Below are 22,430 nucleotides of genomic sequence, written 5' to 3' on the forward strand. Positions count from 1 at the left end.
GATATCTGCCAGGCGACAGCTTTTTTCTGTGTCTAAACAGGAATTTTATGGTCTTAATGAGGGTTTTTTTAGATGTCGGGAAAATTTCAGCCGACCACTCTGAAGCGTTCGCCCGACAACTCAGCGGGAGTCCCCGACAGCTTCAGCCCAAGTATAAACAAAATGTGTCGGGTCCCAGATATCTGAAGGACAGGTTTCAGGCTAATTAGCAGACTTGTGGACATCAAGTGACCCATTTTGATGTTAGCTATGGCAACTGTACCATCATCTTTACTAGTAAGGGGATTTATAAAAACTTCCCATGGAGTATTAAGTAATTTTACAGTGCCTTACAGGCGAATCCAGAGGAAACAATTTCTTACAGTAATAATCGGTAAAATCAGGCCATCAAACATATCTTTGGGATTCTAACAAGTTGACAGATGTCATTGAAAGCACTTTTGGAAGCAGACTTCTAGCTTGAAACACAAATTTATCACGATGTATCACTACTGCATTCCAACTCCACGGGTGTCCTGCAGTACTTCCTGTCGTGTGTATAAATGCATCCCGACATCATGTCGCCTGGCAGATATCTGCAGTCCAGATATCTAGAAATGCTGTGTATAAATTGGGCCTACTTTAAAAGGTATCAGACACCTTTGTACTGTACAGTGAGTTATTTGTCTGATAATGAAAATGTGATGTTGGTAGCCCTGAATTTAAAATTGGCATTTGGGGAAACGACAATAGATATATTATGTTGCTATGAAATGGGTATTGTTTTATGAAATAGATCTACTTTCACAAAATAAGTCTAGTTTTATGATAAGCTTTAATTTTATGAAATAGGTCGCTGTCTGCTAGTTTTATGAGATAACTCTAGTTTTATGGTGACATGTTTTAAAGGCAACCCAAGCAATATTAGGGCCCGAAAATCAGACTTTTAAAGTCAATTTATTTAGTCATTTCTATACATGATTAGTTCAAACAACACCGTCATAATGTATAGCAACGTCCATGATGCACATATATTTATGATTTTGTTGTAATGTGAGAACTCACTGAAAATCGTCGCCAGGGTTTTTGTAGGTTCACGAAACTAAGGGGATCATCGTATGGCATTTTCGGGACAGTTTTAAAATGCTCAAAGTATGAAGTTATTACACAAATGTGCTAGACAGTGTAAGTAAATGTCACTACAATAAAGATTTCAGTTTTTATTTTATTTCCATTTTTTATATATATATATATAATAATATTGCTTCGGTTGCCTTTAATAGTCATTTTTCCAGCTGAATCTGACTTGGCAACATTTCTGGGTGTGGTTGAATTTTGTATGGGAATTCCCCATGCTACAGGTTCTGTAAACTGATCACACCCTTCATAACTAATTCATCAGTAAGCACCGCATCTCGTATGCAGCGCAATATCAGCGCCTCTACTGCTGAACCAATAGATTCACTCTAACAGGAAAAATATCTATCTGACGGTCAGTTGATATCACTTCAAATGTGAAGGCTTGTTTGTCGTTATGGTTGTGAATTATGACCCTGTAATTAAATACGACCTTATGTGACAAGGGTCATGTACCCGATTGCCCAGCAAGTATAGTTCTAGGTCAGCTGTGTCCTGTTGGGTTTGCTAGTCTGAGATTAGATAGAGAATCGGAAGTTTCACTATGCAGTTCAGTAACAAAATTTCGGCTAAGCCAGTCCCAGTTTGCATCCCCCCTCCATACATGTACAAGACTAGGGATTCCCGTCCCCTGCATATTCACAACATGTAATTGCAGTTTTCAAATCTTGACAAAATAATTATAGTATGTACAGGCCAGTTTGACTATATACACATGTGATGTAGGTCAAATATAAGAACTTGTTATGCCATGGCTTTTGCTACTCTCCAAGCAGAGCTAGGGTTTCGGCTGGTTTTTGACGTGTTTTTAGGCGTTTTTGTTATGCCTTCTACTTTGTCATCGTTTTTGTTGTGTCGCCAACCCAAGCTCTGCAGGCACTGACCTCGGGGCGGGGCAAACCTATTTACTTCCATTGAAGAAAGGTGACAGTACTCCTCCCCGAGAACCATTAGATAATCATTAGTGGTAAGAATTTTACTGCCCCGGATTATCACACATCCGGCAAGTGTAGAGCGGCATTCACCGGGCCGCGCCGGTCCCCCGCTGACTGCCCTATTCATGCGACAGGCTGTTGTCCACGATCCCACGCCAGTATGATCATTGATAGCATCATAACGTTCATTTCCATTGGATACCTCACAAGAAAAATACAATGATGCATGAACAAGACGTATGAAATAAATGTGTATTACGTATAAACTTGAACTGCATTACTAGAAATTATTATTATCATTATCTAAGGCATCGTATGCATTATGAACGGGAACACGTACCTTGTTTACGTTACATGCGGTTACCAATGCCGCCGCTTGCTGTTTTCAGATTGGACGGAACTTTTCAACAACAACAGCGAAATGGGCGACGGAGTTCTACCAACAGAGACTTAAAAATCCCCAAATGACACCAGAGGATTGTACAGATTTTTGTGTGATTCGTTCTTTGATGGTTTTTGGGTGGTGTAAATGAAGTGCGGTCACGATAGGCAAGTCATTTGTTGACGGACATTGAAGCGACTTTCCAACATCATGGGCGTCCTGACTGTTTTGTATGTAACGTTATTTGTGGGTAGTAGTTTAGAGACTTTTTGAGATTCTACGATATCCTCCCACTACAGCATTGCATTTTCGAAGTGGGGATTAAAAATGAGAGAATCTATGGCTATTTCGGGCTGTATATCGTCTTCTGGTACGACGGCCCAAATGGCCTGGATCGTAGTTGAGTATCGCGGAGACTTTGTAAACTCCAGATGTCTTTGACTGCACGTTGAGCTACTAAAGTAATTGCAGTTAGCCAACGAGTAGGGGAAGCGTAAGAACATGGCATGAAAACATGGCCACGACCGATTGACCGAGGATTATTACTAGAGGATTATGTCCTTGGTGAAACTGGGCCGGAAATTCTGTGGCGCGTGGGGAGGGAATCCCGTGCCTGGCCGGGCACGCTTCGCACTTACTTGTGAAACGCTTGTAATGTGTTGGAGTGATTAGGTTTATTAGGCATTGAAGCTTCCGTCTGCCTGCAGAGCTTGGGTTGGCGACACAACAAAAACGATGACAAAGTAGAAGGCATGACAAAAACGCCTAAAAACACGTCAAAAACCAGCCGAAACTCTAGCTCTGCTTGGAGAGTAGGCTTTTGCCTTTTGTACTACCGTGAATGATTTTAAAGGGTCAGATGTTTTCCTTCCCTTCAGACACTAATGTCTTATGATAGTTTGGGGTGGGCCTAGTTTTTATCCCTGCCCATTATACCACCTAATGAGATTATACCCCCACACTTCATGTATTCTGGTGGACGTTTGTGGCTTCATTAGATGCAATTATTTCCTCGGATTCTCGGAAAATTGAAGAAGCTTTTAAGATGTACAAGTATTCCCAAAGGATAGGAATGTGTCTTGGTTCTATAACATTGTTCCCATATTTACCTCCAAGAAGCAGGGTCACCTCCAGCAGGGGTACTGTTTTTGGTTGTATTTGTGTGTTCACACCTATATGGATTTGTTTGAATTTTTGTATATGGGTAATTATTGAGTTCCCCAAGAAACTCTTACTTAGATACAGATGAAAAGATATGCATTTTAAAGTTTCAGTTGTCTGTACAAAAATGATATGTTTTTTTAAACCTGTCAGTCTTGGATGTCATCTTGTTCCCGTGCCTTCCATACAACCCTAAGATGTTATCCTTTTGCAAATGAAAAGAAACCACGTGGACCTTCATCACTTTCAGTGGCTGTAAGTAGTGCTGCATACCAGCACACTGGACCGGAACTGGACTTAAGATGTAAAAACTCATAATGTGTGGACTACTAACTATATATTATCTAGTATATGTTTCAAATTGCGTGTAAAATGTATGCCAACATGCATTTTTACATGTAACCGAAAAAATATTTCTTGCACACATTTGCCATAGGTTCAGGATTCATACTGTAATTTACTTTATGTTCACGATAGCAAAATTTCACGGTGTAGGGAAAATAGACATTTTCACTGAACTTTAACTTCATGGTGGCAGCAAGTGATTTACAGAACAGATGTGTGAATCAATCAATTCACTGGGATGATAAGTTCATGGTACAGAGGTGACCGTGAAAACAGTGAACGTTCAACATAAAGTTACAGTGAAAGAAATAAGAATTACAGTAAGTCCGGACTTGAACCTGAACCTCTGGACCTGAATCCAGACCTGGGCCTGAACATGAATTTATGTACGGCGTAACGCAGCACTGCCACAGAGACAGCCTCCTCAGGGTCAAACTGTATCAACTTGGATCAATAAGGAAAAACTGTCCAAATCTGTCACGCTCTACCCAGGTATAACAAAAGCTGTATATTACACCACTTCTATTGGATTAAGGGCAACCAGTCGATAGTGCGATCGGCAGGGGTCGATGGCGCAATCGTTGGAGATCGGATGACTCCCGACGATAATATCTTTATTATCTCTGTCCCAATTAACAGCAAATTGCCAGAGTCTGAGAGGGATGGGTTTGAAAATGAGTGCTGAGTGTTAGCTATCGCAGAGTTAATCTTGCAATTATACATCTTGCATCATGTTTCATCAAACTATAGTATAGCTTTTATAAACAAATGTTTGTTTTCTATATGATGTAGATGTAGTAGATCTCGAAAAATATTGGTATGGACTTGTCCTTGGACCAACAGACATTACAAGCAACTGGGGATTCGTCTTTAAGAGCTGTTTAAGCGCCCGAAAGGCCACGTCTGCAACTATTACCATGGATTCAGCGCCGAGACTGCACCGTAACTGGACTGTTTTACGACGTTCTCAGAAATTCATGATCTTCAAATTGAATTCCTGCATGGAAGAAAGAAATTTGTCACAATAAAGATGACAAGATCGTTACAAGAAGACAAAGTAATTACTGCCATAAGAGCTCGACAATATTGGACACAAAAAGACTTTTACAGCCTATCAGGCACGTTTATGTACATGTACTGGTAGGCACCAAATGTAACAATTAGAAATTTGGGTGGATGCTTTATTTTGGTAAAGTTGGCTGTATTCTTCTGAATCGCTTGAATTCGTCTAGCCATTGTAACTTACAGGTACAATTCTCATACATAACATTATGTTTTACTTGAACAATTTTCAGACAATTTGCTTACTACGTCACAATGTCTAAGATTCAGTATTTTGTGGATACATCCAGTCCAATCGTGGCGTCGCAGTGGCGTAGTGGCAGGGTGTTTGGCCCCAGAACCCAGAGATACCGGGTTCGAATCCGGGGTTCCCTGATTTGACCCGTTGACGTTGTGCCCTTGGGAAGGACACTTAACACGACTTTCCCCACTTTACTTGGGTGAAAATGAGTACCTAACTTCGGTTAAGGACGTCCCTGAGCCTCGGATAAGACATTAAATGGAGGTCCCGTGTTTGAGGAGAGCCACACCTCAAGCACGTTAAAGAACCCAACACACTTATCGAAAAGAGTAGGGGTCCTTCCCGGTGTGTGTGGATCTTATAAATCTGTCGGATATGCAGCTTGTACTCTTCAGTTCAATCCTGGTATGTTACGCCTTCATGCGATTTACCGGGTATGCAATACAAACAAACAAACAAACAAACAATCTCAAATATGATTTATTGCAGTTTTCAAGACAACAGTGTATGTAGACTGTTGAGGTAACACACGGCGTTGTGAGGTCATGATTAATGCCAGTACTCCTACACCTGATGATACCAACGTTATTGTGTAATCAGGCAGAATGAGTCACAATAGCATGACGTGTGTCCAGGCCATCTTGTGACCCTGCATCATCAGATATATACAAATATAGATACAACATGTAAGAGAGAGAAAAACTTTTATCTGCCAGATCTTTCCTTAGTCACTGACGAAAGATAGTGGATGCTATCTGAAACGACTGACTGTTTCAAAATTTTGGCCAGTTGCTTGAGTAACTATTTTGGCGAATCTTATTACCTGGATGTCTAACCTTCATCAACGTAAGAACTATATTTTGTTTAAATCATCAGGGCGACACTTGAATTTGTTGTTTCTTTATCATAACTATTTGCAGATATACAGGATTCCTTACAGGATTATGAACTAGAAATAACAACATTTAATTCAGTTTGAAATTCTTGAAAATCTTCATGTTTTGTTTAGGCCACACCAATTATTTTTGTTGCTTCTTCGAAATAGCCTCTCCTGTTTTTCCCATTTTGAAAAAAAAAAGGGTTGCTATTCCCATTCACAAATTTTTACTCAACTTCACTATTTGTTCAGTAACTGTTATAAAACTCAATAGCCACCAAAATAGACTATAAAGGCCTGCACATACCTAAAAAGTGTGGTCACATTTTATCATAAGTTATAATTTTTCAGTCACTTCTCAATATCAATCCATATATAACATGGCAAAAGGTAATTTTGTTACTGAAATTATAGCACTAGATTAAAGAAAGGGGTGCATTGCATAAAATGAGCCATACAAAGCTGAAACTTGAATAATATTCTTAGTTATTCTTTATGTTAATGTAAACCCTTATCTTCACTCCAGACTAGATGCAAAAAAAGTAAAAAATTTTTCGCCCTGTCGCTTCAGCTTTTTTCTGAAAAAATCCGAGAATCATCAAATAAATTTGGCGTGGGCATAGTTGCCCAAAAAGAGTACACCCCTCTATGTGATTAATGTACATTTGTGAAACAAAGAATGTACTCGGTTTGCCCTTGAAGATGACAGTGGAATGACAGGTATCGGCACCGTCACCTGCCGTTAGTGACTAATGCAGACAATCAAGTCCCTAATTAGTGTGAATCATTGTAAAGACATTCCTGAAGAATTGGCAATTTCATGGGTGGCTGTCACCGGTTTTCTGCCCCTGCGATCCATACATGCCGCATTAGCTGTGAGATTGGTACAGCAGACAGACGTGTAAATTGTGTACTTTGATTATCCCAGACTAGATGACTTGACAGGTCACATTTGTATGTTTGTATTAGCATTCAGTAATTGGCCTATTTGGTTTTATAAATGTTTTTTTTTAATTTTTGGTTTCAAAATGTTATAATTTTTGGTTTCAAAAAGTTATAATTTTTGGTTTCAAAAAGTTATGATTTTTGGTTTCAAAAAGTTATGATTTTTGGTTTCAAAAGTTATAGTTTTGGTTTAAAAAGTTATGATTTTTGGCTTCAAAAAGTCACAATTTTGGTTTCAAACAGTTATGATTTTTGGTTTCAAAAAGTTATGGTTTTTGGTTTCAAAAAGTTATGGTTTTTGGTTTCAAAAAGTTATAATTTTTGGTTTCAAAAAGTTATGATTTTTGGTTTCAAAAAGTTAAAATTTTTGGTTTCAAAAAGTTATGATTTTTGGTTTCAAAAAGTTATAATTTTTGGTTTCAAAAAGTTATGATTTTTGGTTTCAAAAAGTTAAAATTTTTGGTTTCAAAAAGTTATGATTTTTGGTTTCAAAAAGTTATAATTTTTGGTTTCAAAAAGTTATGATTTTTGGTTTCAAAAAGTTATGATTTTTGGTTTCAAAAAGTTACAATTTTTGGTTTCAAAAAGTTATGATATTTGGTTTCAAAAAGTTATGATTTTTGGTTTCAAAAAGTTATGATTTTTGGTTTCAAAAAGTTATGATTTTTGGTTTCAAAAAGTTACAATTTTTGGTTTCAAAAAGTTATGATTTTTGGTTTCAAAAAGTTATGATTTTTGGTTTGCTGATATACATGTAGATACTACAAAGTGCCGTTTTCATAACCTCTCTATCCCGGACGCAAAACCACCTTGTTTCAATTGTGAACTTATATGGCTGTGAACACTCCATTTTCTCCCTACTGTGAAATTGAATTACCACAACTTTAAGTGAATGCCTTGACTTTAGGAAGACCTTAGGAAGAAGAATTGTTTGTTGATTGGTCAGTTGATTGATTGGTTTGGTAAAGAACAGCATAGCTGAAAAAGTTATGATGTGTTTGGTATGCTAGTAGTATAGATATGCCAAGTGGTCTTTGGAGTGGAAGGAAAGTGTTGGGTACATGTTGGTTTCAACTTTCATCATAGACCTCATCAGTAGCAAATGGTGCCTCAGGAGTTGAAAATGTTGCTTGTCAGGAGTCGGTTGGATGTATTAACATCAGCAATTACTGTATGTTAGCTGATGATGTGTGCGACGTCGCACAGAAGTATGATCCTTGCTTGACAACTTTGTGTCACGTGTCCTCATGATCAGGTATTTACTACATGTACAGTAATCAGTCACTCACTACATCCTCACAATAACCATTACAAGCCACAAGATTGCAGTATTTATAACATTTGGACTTGAATTTTTCAAGATATTTATAGAAGTAAAGCTGTGAAAAAACTTCTCCTGAGACAACTTTTTGCTTGAAATCTTGCAATGTTGTTTTATAAGTTTTATACTAATATCTGTAGCTGCAATATTCAGTAATTTACAAACTTCCATGCAGTTACTTTTCAATTCAATTCAATTAAGTAGAAGATCATTGTAACGCTGCACAGCTGATTGCCCCTCCCTTGTTGGTATTGTTAAGTAGAGGTCTATTGAACAGGCTCCTACTGACCATGGATGTAAAGATTTACTGTTCAAAGCGCTTGTTGCAATGATCACAGCTGTGCTGTACTTGGTTGGGGAGAGATTAGCTGCCAAACGGGGTGTACAAGGTCAAACGTGTGTGAAGCTGGGGTGGGTGAGGGTACAAGGTGAACCGTGTGTGAAGCTGGGATGGGGGGTTACAAGGTCAAACGTGTGTGAAGCTGGGATGGGGGGAGGGTACAAGGTCAAATGTGTGTGAAGCTGGGATGGGGGGAGGGTACAAGGTCAAACGTGTGTGAAGGTAGGGAAAGATGTAACAAACCTGAACTCAGTTTTGGTTACAAATATGTCTGCCTCTCCCACTTCCGCCCCATCGGTCAGGCCTTTCAATTACCATCTAGGCCATTAGGAGTGAAGGGAATCAGGTAGAGTTGGCTCAAGACCAGGGCTGTCTCCAGAGTTAAATTTTTTCCTTCCCTCTCAGTGTTTGGGAGCCCATGTTTTTACATTTTCGTTGTTAAATCTGTCTTTTTAAGCTTTAACAACATTTCATGTCATGACATTCAGATTTTTGGGTCAGACAGGATTAATTTTTTTTTCCGTCCCAACAAGCAAATTTCCGTCTCAGAACGGAGGGATGGGTCCTGGATACAGCCCTGCTCAGGACCAAGAGTCAGGAAGTAGAGATAGATGTGTACACTGTAGGTGTGTGTACATGCAGGTATATGTTTTACTGCATGTACAACACACTCCATATACATTTATCATTAGTTTGATACCCATGTGGTGCAAGCAGTAAGCGACCCTGCCAGTTTGTAATGTGTATCAAATTCTATGAATCAAGAGATAGAGGTACTGTACTATTTAAAGCCCACTCAGGAATTATACAAGGGGTTGTGTTAGTCCTTTCAGATGGGGACGTCTAGTTGGCATAAGCATCAGGCATCAAACCTCTGCATGTAAAAGAACCCAACACACCTATCTAGAAGAGTAGGGGTGACCCAGTATGCTTGGCTGATAACGCAAGCCCCAGTAAAGCTGTATTGCATTACTAGTACATGTAGCTTCTTGAAAGTTGAGGATGACTGCTTTACCTTTATCGTACAAAACTATGATCTTAATTTGAAAGCAGTTGCTTTTTTTCTGACGCCCTTAAGAGTGGACACAGCTAACGTATGGTACTGCTTAGAACGACAATCACTGTTAAACAGAACAGAGGGCAATAATCAAGTCATTGCCAAAGAAAAAGTTCATTTTAGAGAAGTCATCACAACTTGCTCAATGTTGTCAGGCATATTACGAGCTTTAACTGCATGCTGTGAATATTGTATGTGGAGAGAATATCACTTGAACAGACGCTAGTTTTCATCCTCACACCATATCCAATTGCCATCCAGCCAGTTTGTAAATCATACCAAGCACCCAATTTGGGCCTGTGCCCAGCACATACATAGCCAGGGTGGGCTTGACTTCCAATAAGTTCCACACTAGACTCTTTGGGTCAGCACACAATCACTTTAGAACTGTTCTTATTCAGCTGACAGGACTCGGAAAACGAGATAAAACTAAAGTTTGACAATTTATGAAATTATAAAGTTCCTTTATTTCTTTTTTTATTCCTTGATGTATGCTTATAAGCTTTATCTCTAAGCTCCTTTATTGTTCTGTGATAAGACAAGAGATAGTAGAATACACTGATTTGAAAATTGGAGGGATATGTCTGGACATGTAAAGCTTTTAACCAAAAAAACAACAACATTTCAATCTTTAGAGAGATCTACGTATATTTTGTTTTTTACCCTTTTTTCACAGATCCTAATATTCATGTTCTTGAACACTCTTGTAAGACATACACTGTAGATGTACTACAAGTTGTTCTGATTTTGCAAGGTGCCTATAGCATTTTTTTATTTTATGCATTTTGCTTAAAAATTGCATCAAAAGGCTGTGTTTTCTATAAGATTTGTGGATCGTGCTACTGTTTTTTATTAGATTTGTGTGTTTTTCATAAAATCTGTACAGATTTCATCAAATTTGTGTGAGTGCGTAGGCACCTCTGAGACTACAGAAAACTCCATTCCTGTGCAGCAATTCTGCTGAACTAGATCCCTGACAGTCACACATGATTGATGCGCTGATTTCTCTCACTCCCATATCTCACACAATCCTCCGTCATGGCATGTAATGAAATTTGCATCAGACTTTCATTGCAATCCTGATGATCATTCCTGTGACAGGAGGAAATAGTTTCCTCATTAACTTCCCATCAGTCTGTGGACTAAAAATTACCGCTGATGCCGTCATTTTTGTGTCATTGACACTTTGAGAATGGAATGAAAAAATTCATGAAATTATGAAAACTGTGCATATCAGTTCAAACTGGTGTTAAAGGCAACCAAAGCAATATTAGGGCCAAAAAATGGAAATAACAAAAATGCTGTAATCTTTTTGCTAGTGACATTTACTAACACTGTTTAGCATATTTTCGTAATAACTTCATACTTTGAGCATTTTAAAACCACGCAAAAATATGCCTTATGATGATCCCCTTAGTTTTGAGAGCCTACAAAAACCCTGGCGACGATTTTTAGTGAGTTCTCACAAGTCATATCACAACGATGTAATGTTTTTGCATCATGGATGTCGCTATACATGTACATTGTGATAGTGTTGCTTGAACTTATCATGTATAGAAATCACAAAATAAATTGCCTGTCAAAATCCGATTTTTGGGTCCTAATATTGCTTGGGTTTCCTTTAATGATATTTTGTAATAAATGTAGGCTGTTTTTGTGAAAGTATATCTGATGTCTTCTGTCTATAATCACCCAGGTAGGCCCATAGGGAACAGTTTTACTGCAGTAATTCTGACAGCTTTAGACAAGGGTCAGGACAACTGGCACCAAACTGAAATATGATACTCCCATTATGTCTTTATGATGTAATTCTGGCACTATTTAATCTGGACAGCTTCATCCACATGTACATAATGATTATCAAAATGTTGTAAAATTGTAATTTTATAGTAACAAACTGTGATGGGTGTAAACGTTTTAACATAATATGTTCAGTTCTTGAACAAGCACAGATATAAACTATAACATTTTCAATATTGTTTACTCTTTTATTGACTGTCCAGGTAGATTTTCTTGATTTTAAACCAACTTGTTTACATTTACTTTTCCATGATCCATCTTGTATTTTTATGTACAGTGTATGTTGAAATTTTTTTTTTCTCAATTTACTGTCTTATATTTTGTTTTTATGGAGAGAACATCTCATAAACACTGCTTTTTGCCCATTCCTCAATGAAAATATGTAAGATTAGAAAATACAGATTTTTTTTCTAACAGCAGTTCTTGTGTATTTCAGATTTGTACAGAGACAATTGGACGAAAGACATCTTTCTATGCCTGTTTGTGCACAAGACATTTGGAGGTGGCTGCTTCCCATGATGCAATGCAGAAGAGCCCACCCAGAGCCCAACATAGCAAACCTTCCTGAATCAGGCCACGGCGGACCTGGGGCAGTTTGTACTTGTATTATACTAAATGACAATGTCTTGTATTGTTGTCCTGGGTTTATGGAAATCCAGGGGACAAGTTTGTATTGTGTACAGGAATGACTGAAACACAGTCTCTCAAATCTGCAGCCATTGTGAACACCCCTCTGTACAGAGTTCAGTGGCCTAACGTAAGGACTCTCTTCACACAAATGTGGACTACACTATTTTCGTAGAGGGGTTCGAACAGCCAATGACAATTGAGAACCCTTTACCAATGAAATGTTTTGGACTAAGTTTGTATAATATTTGCTCAGAAATGTTTCACTTTTAGAAGAGTCCACTTTGGAGATATAGGGATGATCAGGATACACTGTACAGATTGAAATGAATTGTTGTGAAATACCGATGGCAAGTCGATGTCTTCCTTTTAGCACAGCAAAGCAAAATGCCGAGCAGTGGCCTTAATTTTTCTGAAGTCACCCCTTTCATGTGTCTACAGTAGAACCTGTACATGTACTCTACCATGGAGGAAATGATTGACACATATCTATTTCCTTCAACAATTCACATTCTACATAGTGACAGGGAGTTTTACGTGTTCCCTCTATAGTACAATGTTGTTTGTATACGATTTCGAGAATAACGCAGAAATGTTTAATCTTCTAAGTGGTACAACATTTGGCATGAGTTACGAGGAAGGTATGAACACTCCCAGCCTCCTGTCCAAGATTCCCATCCTCTGCTGTTATCAGTCCGTGTAAGATTTATGACCAGGATTCTGAGCCATGTCGGGTTTCTTCCTTCCATTACCAGTTTGACCTACTGGAGAAATTCCATGCTACATATTGGAAAGAACAAATTGTTTTTTGCGAAAAGGGTGAATTTGAAGAATTTGGCATGTTTTTTACCAGGCAGGTGGTGTGAGATATAAAGGGATGGGAGGTTTGTGATTTATGTGGTAGTAAAAGCGGGAGGGCAAGTAATCGCACGGTAATGGCGGGAGCAAAGGGGTTGCCTTAATGATGGATCCGACACACAGCAAGGGCATCTTGATCAAGATTGAAGGGGTCTGAAAGGGTTTGCCAGTATCAAGGTCTGTTCAATATTCCTCCTTTTTTCATATGATGTGCTGCATTTTAACATTTGATTGTACCTTGGAGTCACAGGGACTTGAGTCTGAAAATGGCATCTGTCCACAAATTTATAGGCACTATTTCCAACGTTATTGAAACAACTCACACAAGTGAGATCAAATTTATCGAGCGGAATTTAACAATTTCCACAAGTACACGTACCATGAAAAAAAGGAGTCCTGAATTTTTCAAAACGCTTATGTTCGGAAAAGAAAGGTATGATGAGAAAATAAATGTCTGCTGTCAGAAAACCCCAAACATGTTGGGACATGTCTGCAGGGGCCCTTCACATTATGTCTGACCTCCCCTGGAAAAGGGGACCTTCTGGTTCAGTAATGAGGTGTTTAATATATCCCCAGGGGGGCACCTTATCTGTACCATCCCTGGGACTGAACCTGCCTCTCTCTACCTGTAATTGTTACCCATCAATACAGTATTGATCACATGTACAGACCTCATCATTGTAAGAACTGGGCCAGGACTCCAAATTCATTTTGGGGAATAATAGGTGCACTTGAAAATTCAGGTGCACAGAAAGAATTTTGGGTCAAAAATTATATACCCAGTTCTGAAATGGATGATAAACAAGAGTGAATCTTTACCTTTGAAAGAAAATATTTCTCTTTGTGGAAGGAAAAGTCCATAGTCCAAAGGACCTTGTACCTGTACATGTCTTAGTCATACAGTGAAACCAAAAATCAATGTCCCAACCTGATCCACAGGGTCTTTTAGTGTGACCTTTTCCATTTCATCCTGTGCCATGAATGAATCTGCTGGGTTTTGGGCCCATTTTACTTTTCATTCAGCTCAGAATCCCTTCATTAGTGCTCACAGAAGAAGGCATTAAGAGTCCCTCCAGTTGAGCCCCATTAAACTCCAGATGAATCTGTGTGGCTGTGGCCATGTTAATGTCTGCTGCGGACATTAAACTGAGGACTATCTGTCACTGACACCCCCTAAGATTGTTTCTCCCTCGCCGTCAGCACAAAATGGCACCTTTTATGGGGGACAGAAAATCACAAAGTACCGTAAAACCGGCGTCCGCATCGTCCCAGAAATGGGATTGTGGACAGAAGCAGGGTTCGTAGATGGGAGGTTGATATTGAGAGATGGACATGTCTCGGGGAAGACCGTTTCCGACGTTTTACTGCCGGTATGCACCAGGCACTGATGTAAATCTCCCCATGTTTCAACACATCCACAGACAGATGCTGTGGTCATTGAGATGTTTGGCTATGGTGTTAACCCTCCACAGCCTACAGATGCCCTCAGGGTCTACTTGGTGCCTGTACACCAGTAGCCTGGTGTGATAAAGGTTAAAAACATGAAGCTGTTTTTGTTCAGATGGAAAACCATTTACTGCAGCACCACTATTCTATTCCCATGAAAGAGGACACTCTCCTTTAATTCTTGGTCTCACTTCCAGGGCCCCTATCCCTAGACCACTGTGCTATAACCGATATCTTCCAAACCAAATTGTTGCCCCGCCCCCATTTTTAATGAAAGAAAAATGCAAAATTGACATCACCTCTACACCAAAGGACTCCTTGCTGACTTCTCAAATTCACATCACGATGATGATTATGCACTGTACTAATGATTAACAGCAAGAGGAAGTGTAGAATCTATTTTTCCCCAAATAGTATTAAGAAATGGATTAAGATGTATCTTATTATAAAAGGTGTGATGTCACACGTCTTTAAGAGTAAAATCTGTACGTGCATGAAGTTTAGACATGGAAATTCATGTGAATATGAGGGAACTATTGGAGGAATTTGAGCAAACCTTAAAATGTTGAAATCTGGACATTTTTGTTGTCAAACAGGAGACAAATGAACTGTGTGAAGTTTGTGGAGTCATGAACTAGATGACAACTTGAACATACACTTTGTTTCTTATTCAATAACATAACTGTTGATAGCTGAACTCATATTTTTGTAGTTTGCAATTTTGGTCAGCCATGTAAAACAGGAAGTGCTATGACAATGCTTTTAGCTGACTTTTGGTAATGTTTACATGATAACTTGGCACTTGCTAAACGTAATTTGGTTTTATATGTTAATGAATTCTGTTGCTTCAAAATATGTATGTTGAGACTGAGGTACTTTGCATGCATGTTTGTTTGTTCTGTATTGACTAGATTTAGTTTAAATGTTTTTATACATATATATCTACTAGTATATCCTATAGTTTGAGCAAAGGTTTTAAGTTTAATGTAGATTTTTTTGTTAAGAGCCAGTGCATGTTGTTATGTATACAGAATATATAATCATGCAAATGTTGGTATCATATTTTACTCTGATGATCGCACATTTTTCTATATTCATGAATCTTGGACTTCCATTCAGCTGCACATAATGACAAACTAATTGGGAAATATGTAAATGTGTGAAAATTTTAGTGATTGTAAACATCATCACATGACACTTCCAAACCCAGGTTATACCATTACCTTACAGTATGCAGGGGTGGACAGGTTCTGTTTTAGCATAGGGCTCTTTTATGTATATTTACTGTTTAAGTTACAAACTTGCTGTCAATGACTAAGCTGTTTTATATCCTACATACCATATTGTAATTCTGTGAACGATTTAGGTTTTAGATAGGTAGGGATTGTTAATGTGTCATATTAGATTATGTTGAGATTTGAACTTTTTCTCCCCCATGTAAAAGTGGCCTCTCCCTGAATCATTTTTCACGCATATGCAGGTGGTTATGAAAAAGATTTCAAAATGTCCCATTGCAATGACATAACCACATGTTTTTAAAAGGAAAGATTGACATGTTACCATTACTTAGCCCAGACCAGACTATATATAGTGTGATTCTGAGAGTACCGAGTCTGTTATTGTTACATACCAGTGTACACACAATACATCTTGTAGCAAAATTGTTCCGCATACATAATATACAGGTACGCTTGTCCTGTTTATTTGTCATTAAGGTTCAGGCTTGTTTATGTACATATAGCACAGTTGTTTCATACCTATTTTATCCTCTTATCATTTCTAACAATTTTGTAGAAATAGAAAAATCATTGAAAAATGACAACAAATTTTTCTTGTGTCTGTGTTGATCATTTGTGAGAGTTGTACCTTAGTAAGTTGATTTATTTTATTACTACACTGTCTTACATGTAGAATGTGGCAGATAACTACAATTTCCACTACTGTCAGTAAGGCCATGTTGATTTCATTATATGAATGACGTCCTCTGTGAACCCCAAAAACTGATTTTAAAATAAGTTTCACAAAATAAAGTTGATTATGAAATCTATGTGAACAAAACTAAATACAGAGTACAGTATGCCACAATATAGATTCTTCATTTTTGCTCTTTGACTTTGGAATTGGCATTCTGCAACATTAGTATCCGTTTTCCAAAAAAAATTTTTTTTGCAACAGAAAGCATGTATTTTTTCACTTTTCTTTCTAAGATTCCCAGCATGGCCGAAAACTTCTCTTTTTTTTGTCGAAAATTGATGTGCACACGAATGTCATCCATATAATCAAATCAACATGACCTAAAGTCATGCAAAAGGTAGTGCCCACCAACCATATAGTGCCCACCAACCATATCATGTAGTTAGGTAACTAGATTGCATACAATCAAAGCCATACAAGAGACCACCTCTATAGAAGGACCACCTGGCCAGTATGGCCACTTTTTGGTTATCCCTTAAATTTTTTTCCCGATTCACACAAGCATTAATTCAGAATCCTGTCCATAGTGGCCACCAAGACCAGATTTTATCGGTGGTCTTCTTGGGCAGGTTTGACCGCACATTTGTATCCTACCAGTAACTGTTACACTTCACATAATTTTGTGGTTGACCTCCTTGAGAAAAATAAATCTGATTTGTCAAATTTTGTGATGATGAAGGTTCCCATGTTTGCATTTCAAAGAACCCACCACACTTATTGAAAAGAGTAGGGGTCCTTCCTGTCTGGTGTGAGTGGATCAAAACCATTCTGATCTAAAGGGGCTAGGGGATTTCCTAAGCAGCCTTCACATGTACCATGCTTATTAATGCAAGATATTGAAACTCTCTTATAGCTTTCAACAATGCTTTGAGTTCGATAAGCAAGTCTTAGCATCACGGTATGTAATATATCTAAATCGCCTGCAGGTGTCAGTGAGGACCCCTATCCAGTCCATTTGATCATGCAGCAATATTTGCCTACCTGCAGTGATATTTCAGCCGTTAGGTGGGGCTTTAAGGGAGCACACCCCAGTTTGTATCTCCATGAAAAATGGAGATATAGTTTTAAGTGTGTCTGTTCACTTTTGAAGAAGATAATGTTTTTATCAATAAAGAATCTACGCGTAATTCGCCTGATTGGTTTGTCTGTATATGCTTATTATATAAGGTATGTGGGGGGGGGGCGACTTGTGATGTGTAACTGTATTTCTGACGTAAGTGTGGCAGAATCATGATGTAGATCTTTCTGGGATATGTGAGTGGCCCTGAAAAGGGCCGGGGTTGTCGATCTTGTTGCGATCCTCCTTAGGCTCGCTCCCCTTGGGTGCGTCGCGCGAGCTGAACTTCCATTTTGACAGCTGCATCTTTTCAGTGACTCTCAAAACGATTATAATGCACAACAGTACATTTTCTTTCGAAGATGCCAACAGACGTTGGTCCTTTACTAGTATGCTATCAACAGCTGTAAATGCGTAAATACATGTGGAGCTTATAGCAATGGTTTCTTAAATTACACAAGGAATATGAATTTCCATCAGGTAAAGAATGTTTTTCGGGTAATGCACACGCTACATGAAACGTTTCTTAATGTAACATTAGAGTATGTTATCTTCATTCATGACATTTCTAGGGTACATTGTACATTCATCAATATCTTCTTCTTTTAGTTAGTGATATCTATCTTTAAAATTATGTGATGGACTAACCCTCTGGATCGTACAGAGGAAATAACGTTTCATTAGAATTGATGGTTTGCAAAGAATCGAAAGCTTTTGCCTGCTCATCGTTCAAAAGATTACTATCATACTTTGGTTCGAGGCTAAGAAGCAAAATATCCCTCCTCACCAAAATTGTGAGAAACTGTTCCAGCTTATTGTTCATGTACTTTCTTGCAGTTTAAGTCTGAAATATTTGAAGAAAGTGGTCGTTTTTTTAAACCATCTCAAAGTATTGATCTGTCCGAGTGACTTTTGTCAGGACTTTAAAAATGCAAACATCCTTGTATCACACTTTTCCCTGTACCGGTGTATGGCAATTTCACAGAGAGTGTCGTAGCACAGAAGGTAAAACCTCTAGGGTGGAGTGAGGGACATGGCGGCAATGTAGTAATGTTGTAGTCAACGTTTAACACTCGTAGTTTCGTGGTGAAACAAATGAACGTTGTCCAAGCAGGGAACTCCGAACAACCGTGCTGTTGCTGCGAAACATACGGGAATGTTTACCATTGGATGTTTCACCGCGAAACACATTTAAACCATATTCCGTTGGTATCAAATAATTAGTCACTTTCTTATTGAATGCGAGGACGTATTCGAAGAAACACATACAAAATGATACGGACAATCAGTTTAATCAAACGTTTTCACAACTAAATTCAGATGTATATAATGCAAGCTATCTTGCTTCTGTTGCTACCGCTAATAAATGTTGTAAATAAACACGGTTTCCAGAATACTTGTTGACAAGTGATCAGCTGCAGCACAATCAATCAGTACGTGTTGTGAGACAACGGCTGCTGCTTATAATGCAAAGCATATAGCATAAATATGCTTTCTGATTTTCCCCTCACAATTGACCTGCATATTGCTCATGATGCTCTATGTTTAAGTCACACAGCTTATCCATTTATCAAACAACTATAACAAGATTCTCTGTGGAAATGCAAACTTCGGTCAATCCGTTACATCCATCATCAAAAACATACTCGTAGCAAGATAGCCAGAATCAAAATATACGGGAATATACTTTGAATGTAAACAAAGAAACAGCTAAAACTGACATTCTTATCTAAAGCTAAACTCTATGACTCCTAACATAAGCTTTAGAGAGCTTTACTGGTAACACATTAATTCTAAAGTTTCCAACAACTCTACATTTAGACAGCTTCTACAAGATCACTTGTCATATTGATTGTATGCATAATTCTTTCTGACGCTGACATATGTCTCTCATGAAATGTATCAACTCTTAGGGGTACAATACCCAAAACAAAACTTGTACGATTTCTGTGGTTTGTTACTTTAAGTAGTAGAACATCTGGACTACTTTCCGTGTCTCTGGTAGGTTTATTAGTTCAGTGCTTTTTGTGTCATGTCCAGTATGGTCTGAGCGAGATAAAAGGCTGTTTCGGCGTGCTGGCAGGTAAACGTTTCTCCTTGATTAGAACATCAGGACTACTTTCTGTGCTTTTTTGTAGGTTCTTTAGTTCAGTACTTTCTGTGTCATGTCCAGTATAGTCTGAGCTAGATGAATGGCTTTTTCAGCGTGCTGGCAGCGCAGATGAACATTTGGACTACTTTAAGTGTCTCTTGTAGGTTTGTTAGCTTAATACTTTCTGTGTCATGTCCAGTATAGTATGAGCCAGATGAATGGCGCGCTCGGCGTGCTGGCAGGTGAACATGTCGTTAGGTACCCCCGGGGCCGGGTGAAAGTTGGGATAGCGGGCCCTCAGGTACACGTCATCACAGCCGAGGTAGGACCCGATAGACGACAGTTCCATCGCGGCGTCGCCGACACCAACCAATTCACCCCTGCAACTGGCCTCCAGTACCCTAGCCATGCCTCCTATTTGGTGGATCATCTCGTACTTGCCGCACTTGCCCAGCTGCACAGATTTTAGAGCCTTCTCAACTGCCTGGTGACACATCAGACACGTCCACTCGAAGGAGGAGCCAGGACCGCTGAGGCTGTCCCTGGCAGCCTGTAGGTCTGCTGTTGCCTGGCGGTGCCAGCGGGCCGCCTCCCGTGGGTTAGGGAAGCCGTCTCCATCGGACCTGGGGGGAACCCACTGGCCAGACCCGGTGCGCCACCCGCTGAAGTCATCACCTCGGTAGTGTTCGTAGAATCGCTCCCTCTGTTGGCTATGGAATCTGGCATGGGAGTTCCACCGATTGAAGGAGCTGCTGAAGCTGCTTTCTCCGAAATCAAAGCCTCCGCTTGCAGACCCTCCCTCTCCTCTGGACTTTCTAGGAAGGCCCTTCTCAAGCCTGCTGAGTTCCGCTTGGATGTGTTTGCACACTTCAGTGGCCAGCTCGATGCTGTCAGGATTCTTGTCCGGGTGCCATTGGAGATAGAGGCGTCGCACAACCTTCTTTCTCTCCTTTTCTGGCAGCTTCCACGCTTCCTCCAAGATGTTGCTCACCTCTTCCATTGCATCTTCAAGACTCTGAGGTGGTTTGACTGTCGAAGTCCCTTCCTCGTCCGTCTCTCCTTCATACAGAACGAGCGGACCCGCTACATTGGGGCGGCAAAACTTGTAGAGGTCTGCTGCACTCACTGTTTTAGTGTGTCCGACATTGATAACGTATTTCCTGCCTAGGCCAAACTTGAGTTCGGTATCTGTCGACGCTTCTTTAATGACTTGTGCATACAGGAACGACATGGTGTATTCCTCTTCCGAATCTGACTCGTCTGGGTCGTACACCTCAAAACCCACATAGTCGCCTGGTGTGAAGAAGTGAGCCGGGTTGCTCTTTAGCAGGTGATGATACATTTCTGGAATGGGAGTGCCGAGAGTTGGAAGGGAGGAGTCATTTTGCTGACCCGAAGTATAACGTTTTATGTCGGCCATGTCTAATTCCCTTGAAATGTCAGATGGGTCGTCCACAGTCAGGACAAACATAAGGGGTAGAAGGTCCGCGAGAGGTCGCCCTAGGCCGTTATTGATTACCCTCGTTAGTTTCCATTGGAAGCGTTTAGACGTTGAGTCAGTGTGTGCCACGTACAATGTATTGTCTTCAATGAAACAGAAGGACTTGCCATCACTGCCTTTGATTTGCTCATGGGACTCCGTGTACACAAGGTGTGACGTCAGGTGTTGTTTGCAGCAGACTTTAACAGTCGACACGAACTTCCCAACTGTATCGGCGACCTTCTTTTCGTCACAAAGATCGCCGTGGGTATGTTTGCACAGACGGACTATGGCCTGGGAAAAGTGCGTGCTCAAGAGCAATGATGTCAACTTAGACTCCAGTACGCAATTATTGCCCATTACACAAGCCGTTTGCTCATCTCCGTCACAAAGTTGTTCCTGTACAAGGGAGCTCAGATACTTGGGCCTCAGTTGAGTCGGGAGCCGACTGATCAGTTCCTGCTCATCATCAAATAAGTGGCAATCCTTCAGGGGAACTAAGATGGGATAGTGGAAGCCTTCCTTAACCCTGTTTATGAAATGTGGTGTATCGTCGAATACAAGGTCGGTAGACTTTTGCAGCCTTTTCTTCCGGCTAGGGAGGTACAGGCACAGTACGTCTTGCAAAGCATCCTCGATGTCTCGTGTTTGCGATGGTCGCCCTCCTCCAAAGTTGATTAGCGACTCAGGTCTCAAGCTATGGAACATTCCATAAACTGCCCTGTGTGTTCCCACCTTCTCATTCGGGTCCAGCGGTTCACCTCTAGACAAAGCATAGAACTCTTCGAGAACCTTCACGTATTGCATTGGCGTTGGTTTCTCTGGTGCCCCTAAAGAGACAAACAACTTGTTGTATTCCCCAAGCTCCATTGGCATACTATAGAGGTATGGCCGAATCTCGTCGTCTGCCTCGAGATTGATAGCAATTTGCTCCGGTCGAACAAGCCTTCTACCGTTTTCCACCACTATACATGGCACGTTCACTAATATTTCCTTCAGCGAAGCATCATCAGATGTTGCCTTACAAAGGAAAGCGTAGACTTTCCGCATCACTTCCCAAAGACTTTTGCAGGCTGTGGGCGAGTTTGCACCGTCTTCCGTTTCCGTGACTTTTTGCTGGGCCAAATGTTGGCAAAGGCACGTGACGTGGCTTGTTATGGTATCTATCGATGGCTGTTCTTGGATTCTAAGTCGACGCCTCAAAATGGAGTCAGTCAAACCCTCAGAATCTTCTCGGTAGTACCTGAACTCTTGAGTCACACTTTTGGGTAGAAGATTCGCCCGGGTCCAGCAAAGCTCTTGTCCGTCCTCTGG

The 22,430-nt window shown here is 39.9% G+C and overlaps 2 protein-coding genes across 2 annotated transcripts in view; one reads left to right on the forward strand and one right to left on the reverse strand.

Annotated features, from left to right (window-relative positions):
- Positions 1-16,339, forward strand: part of LOC136423630 (ras-related protein Rap-2c-like) — a 31,532-nt gene extending 15,193 nt beyond the window's left edge. Inside the window, exon 3 of the mRNA XM_066411876.1 lies at positions 12,019-16,339. The gene's annotated coding sequence lies outside the window, so the exon portion shown is untranslated. The remainder of the gene's footprint in view (positions 1-12,018) is intronic.
- A 3,466-nt stretch (positions 16,340-19,805) lies between these two features.
- LOC136423290 (sacsin-like) lies at positions 19,806-22,166 on the reverse strand. The gene has a single exon (XM_066411412.1). It carries the CDS (start codon positions 22,164-22,166, stop codon positions 19,806-19,808), a length of 2,361 nt encoding a protein of 786 aa, XP_066267509.1.
- Between the last annotated feature and the right edge of the window lie 264 nt (positions 22,167-22,430).

Source organism: Branchiostoma lanceolatum, chromosome 17 (assembly GCF_035083965.1).
Source record: "Branchiostoma lanceolatum isolate klBraLanc5 chromosome 17, klBraLanc5.hap2, whole genome shotgun sequence".
NCBI classification, from domain to species: Eukaryota; Metazoa; Chordata; class Leptocardii; order Amphioxiformes; family Branchiostomatidae; genus Branchiostoma; species Branchiostoma lanceolatum.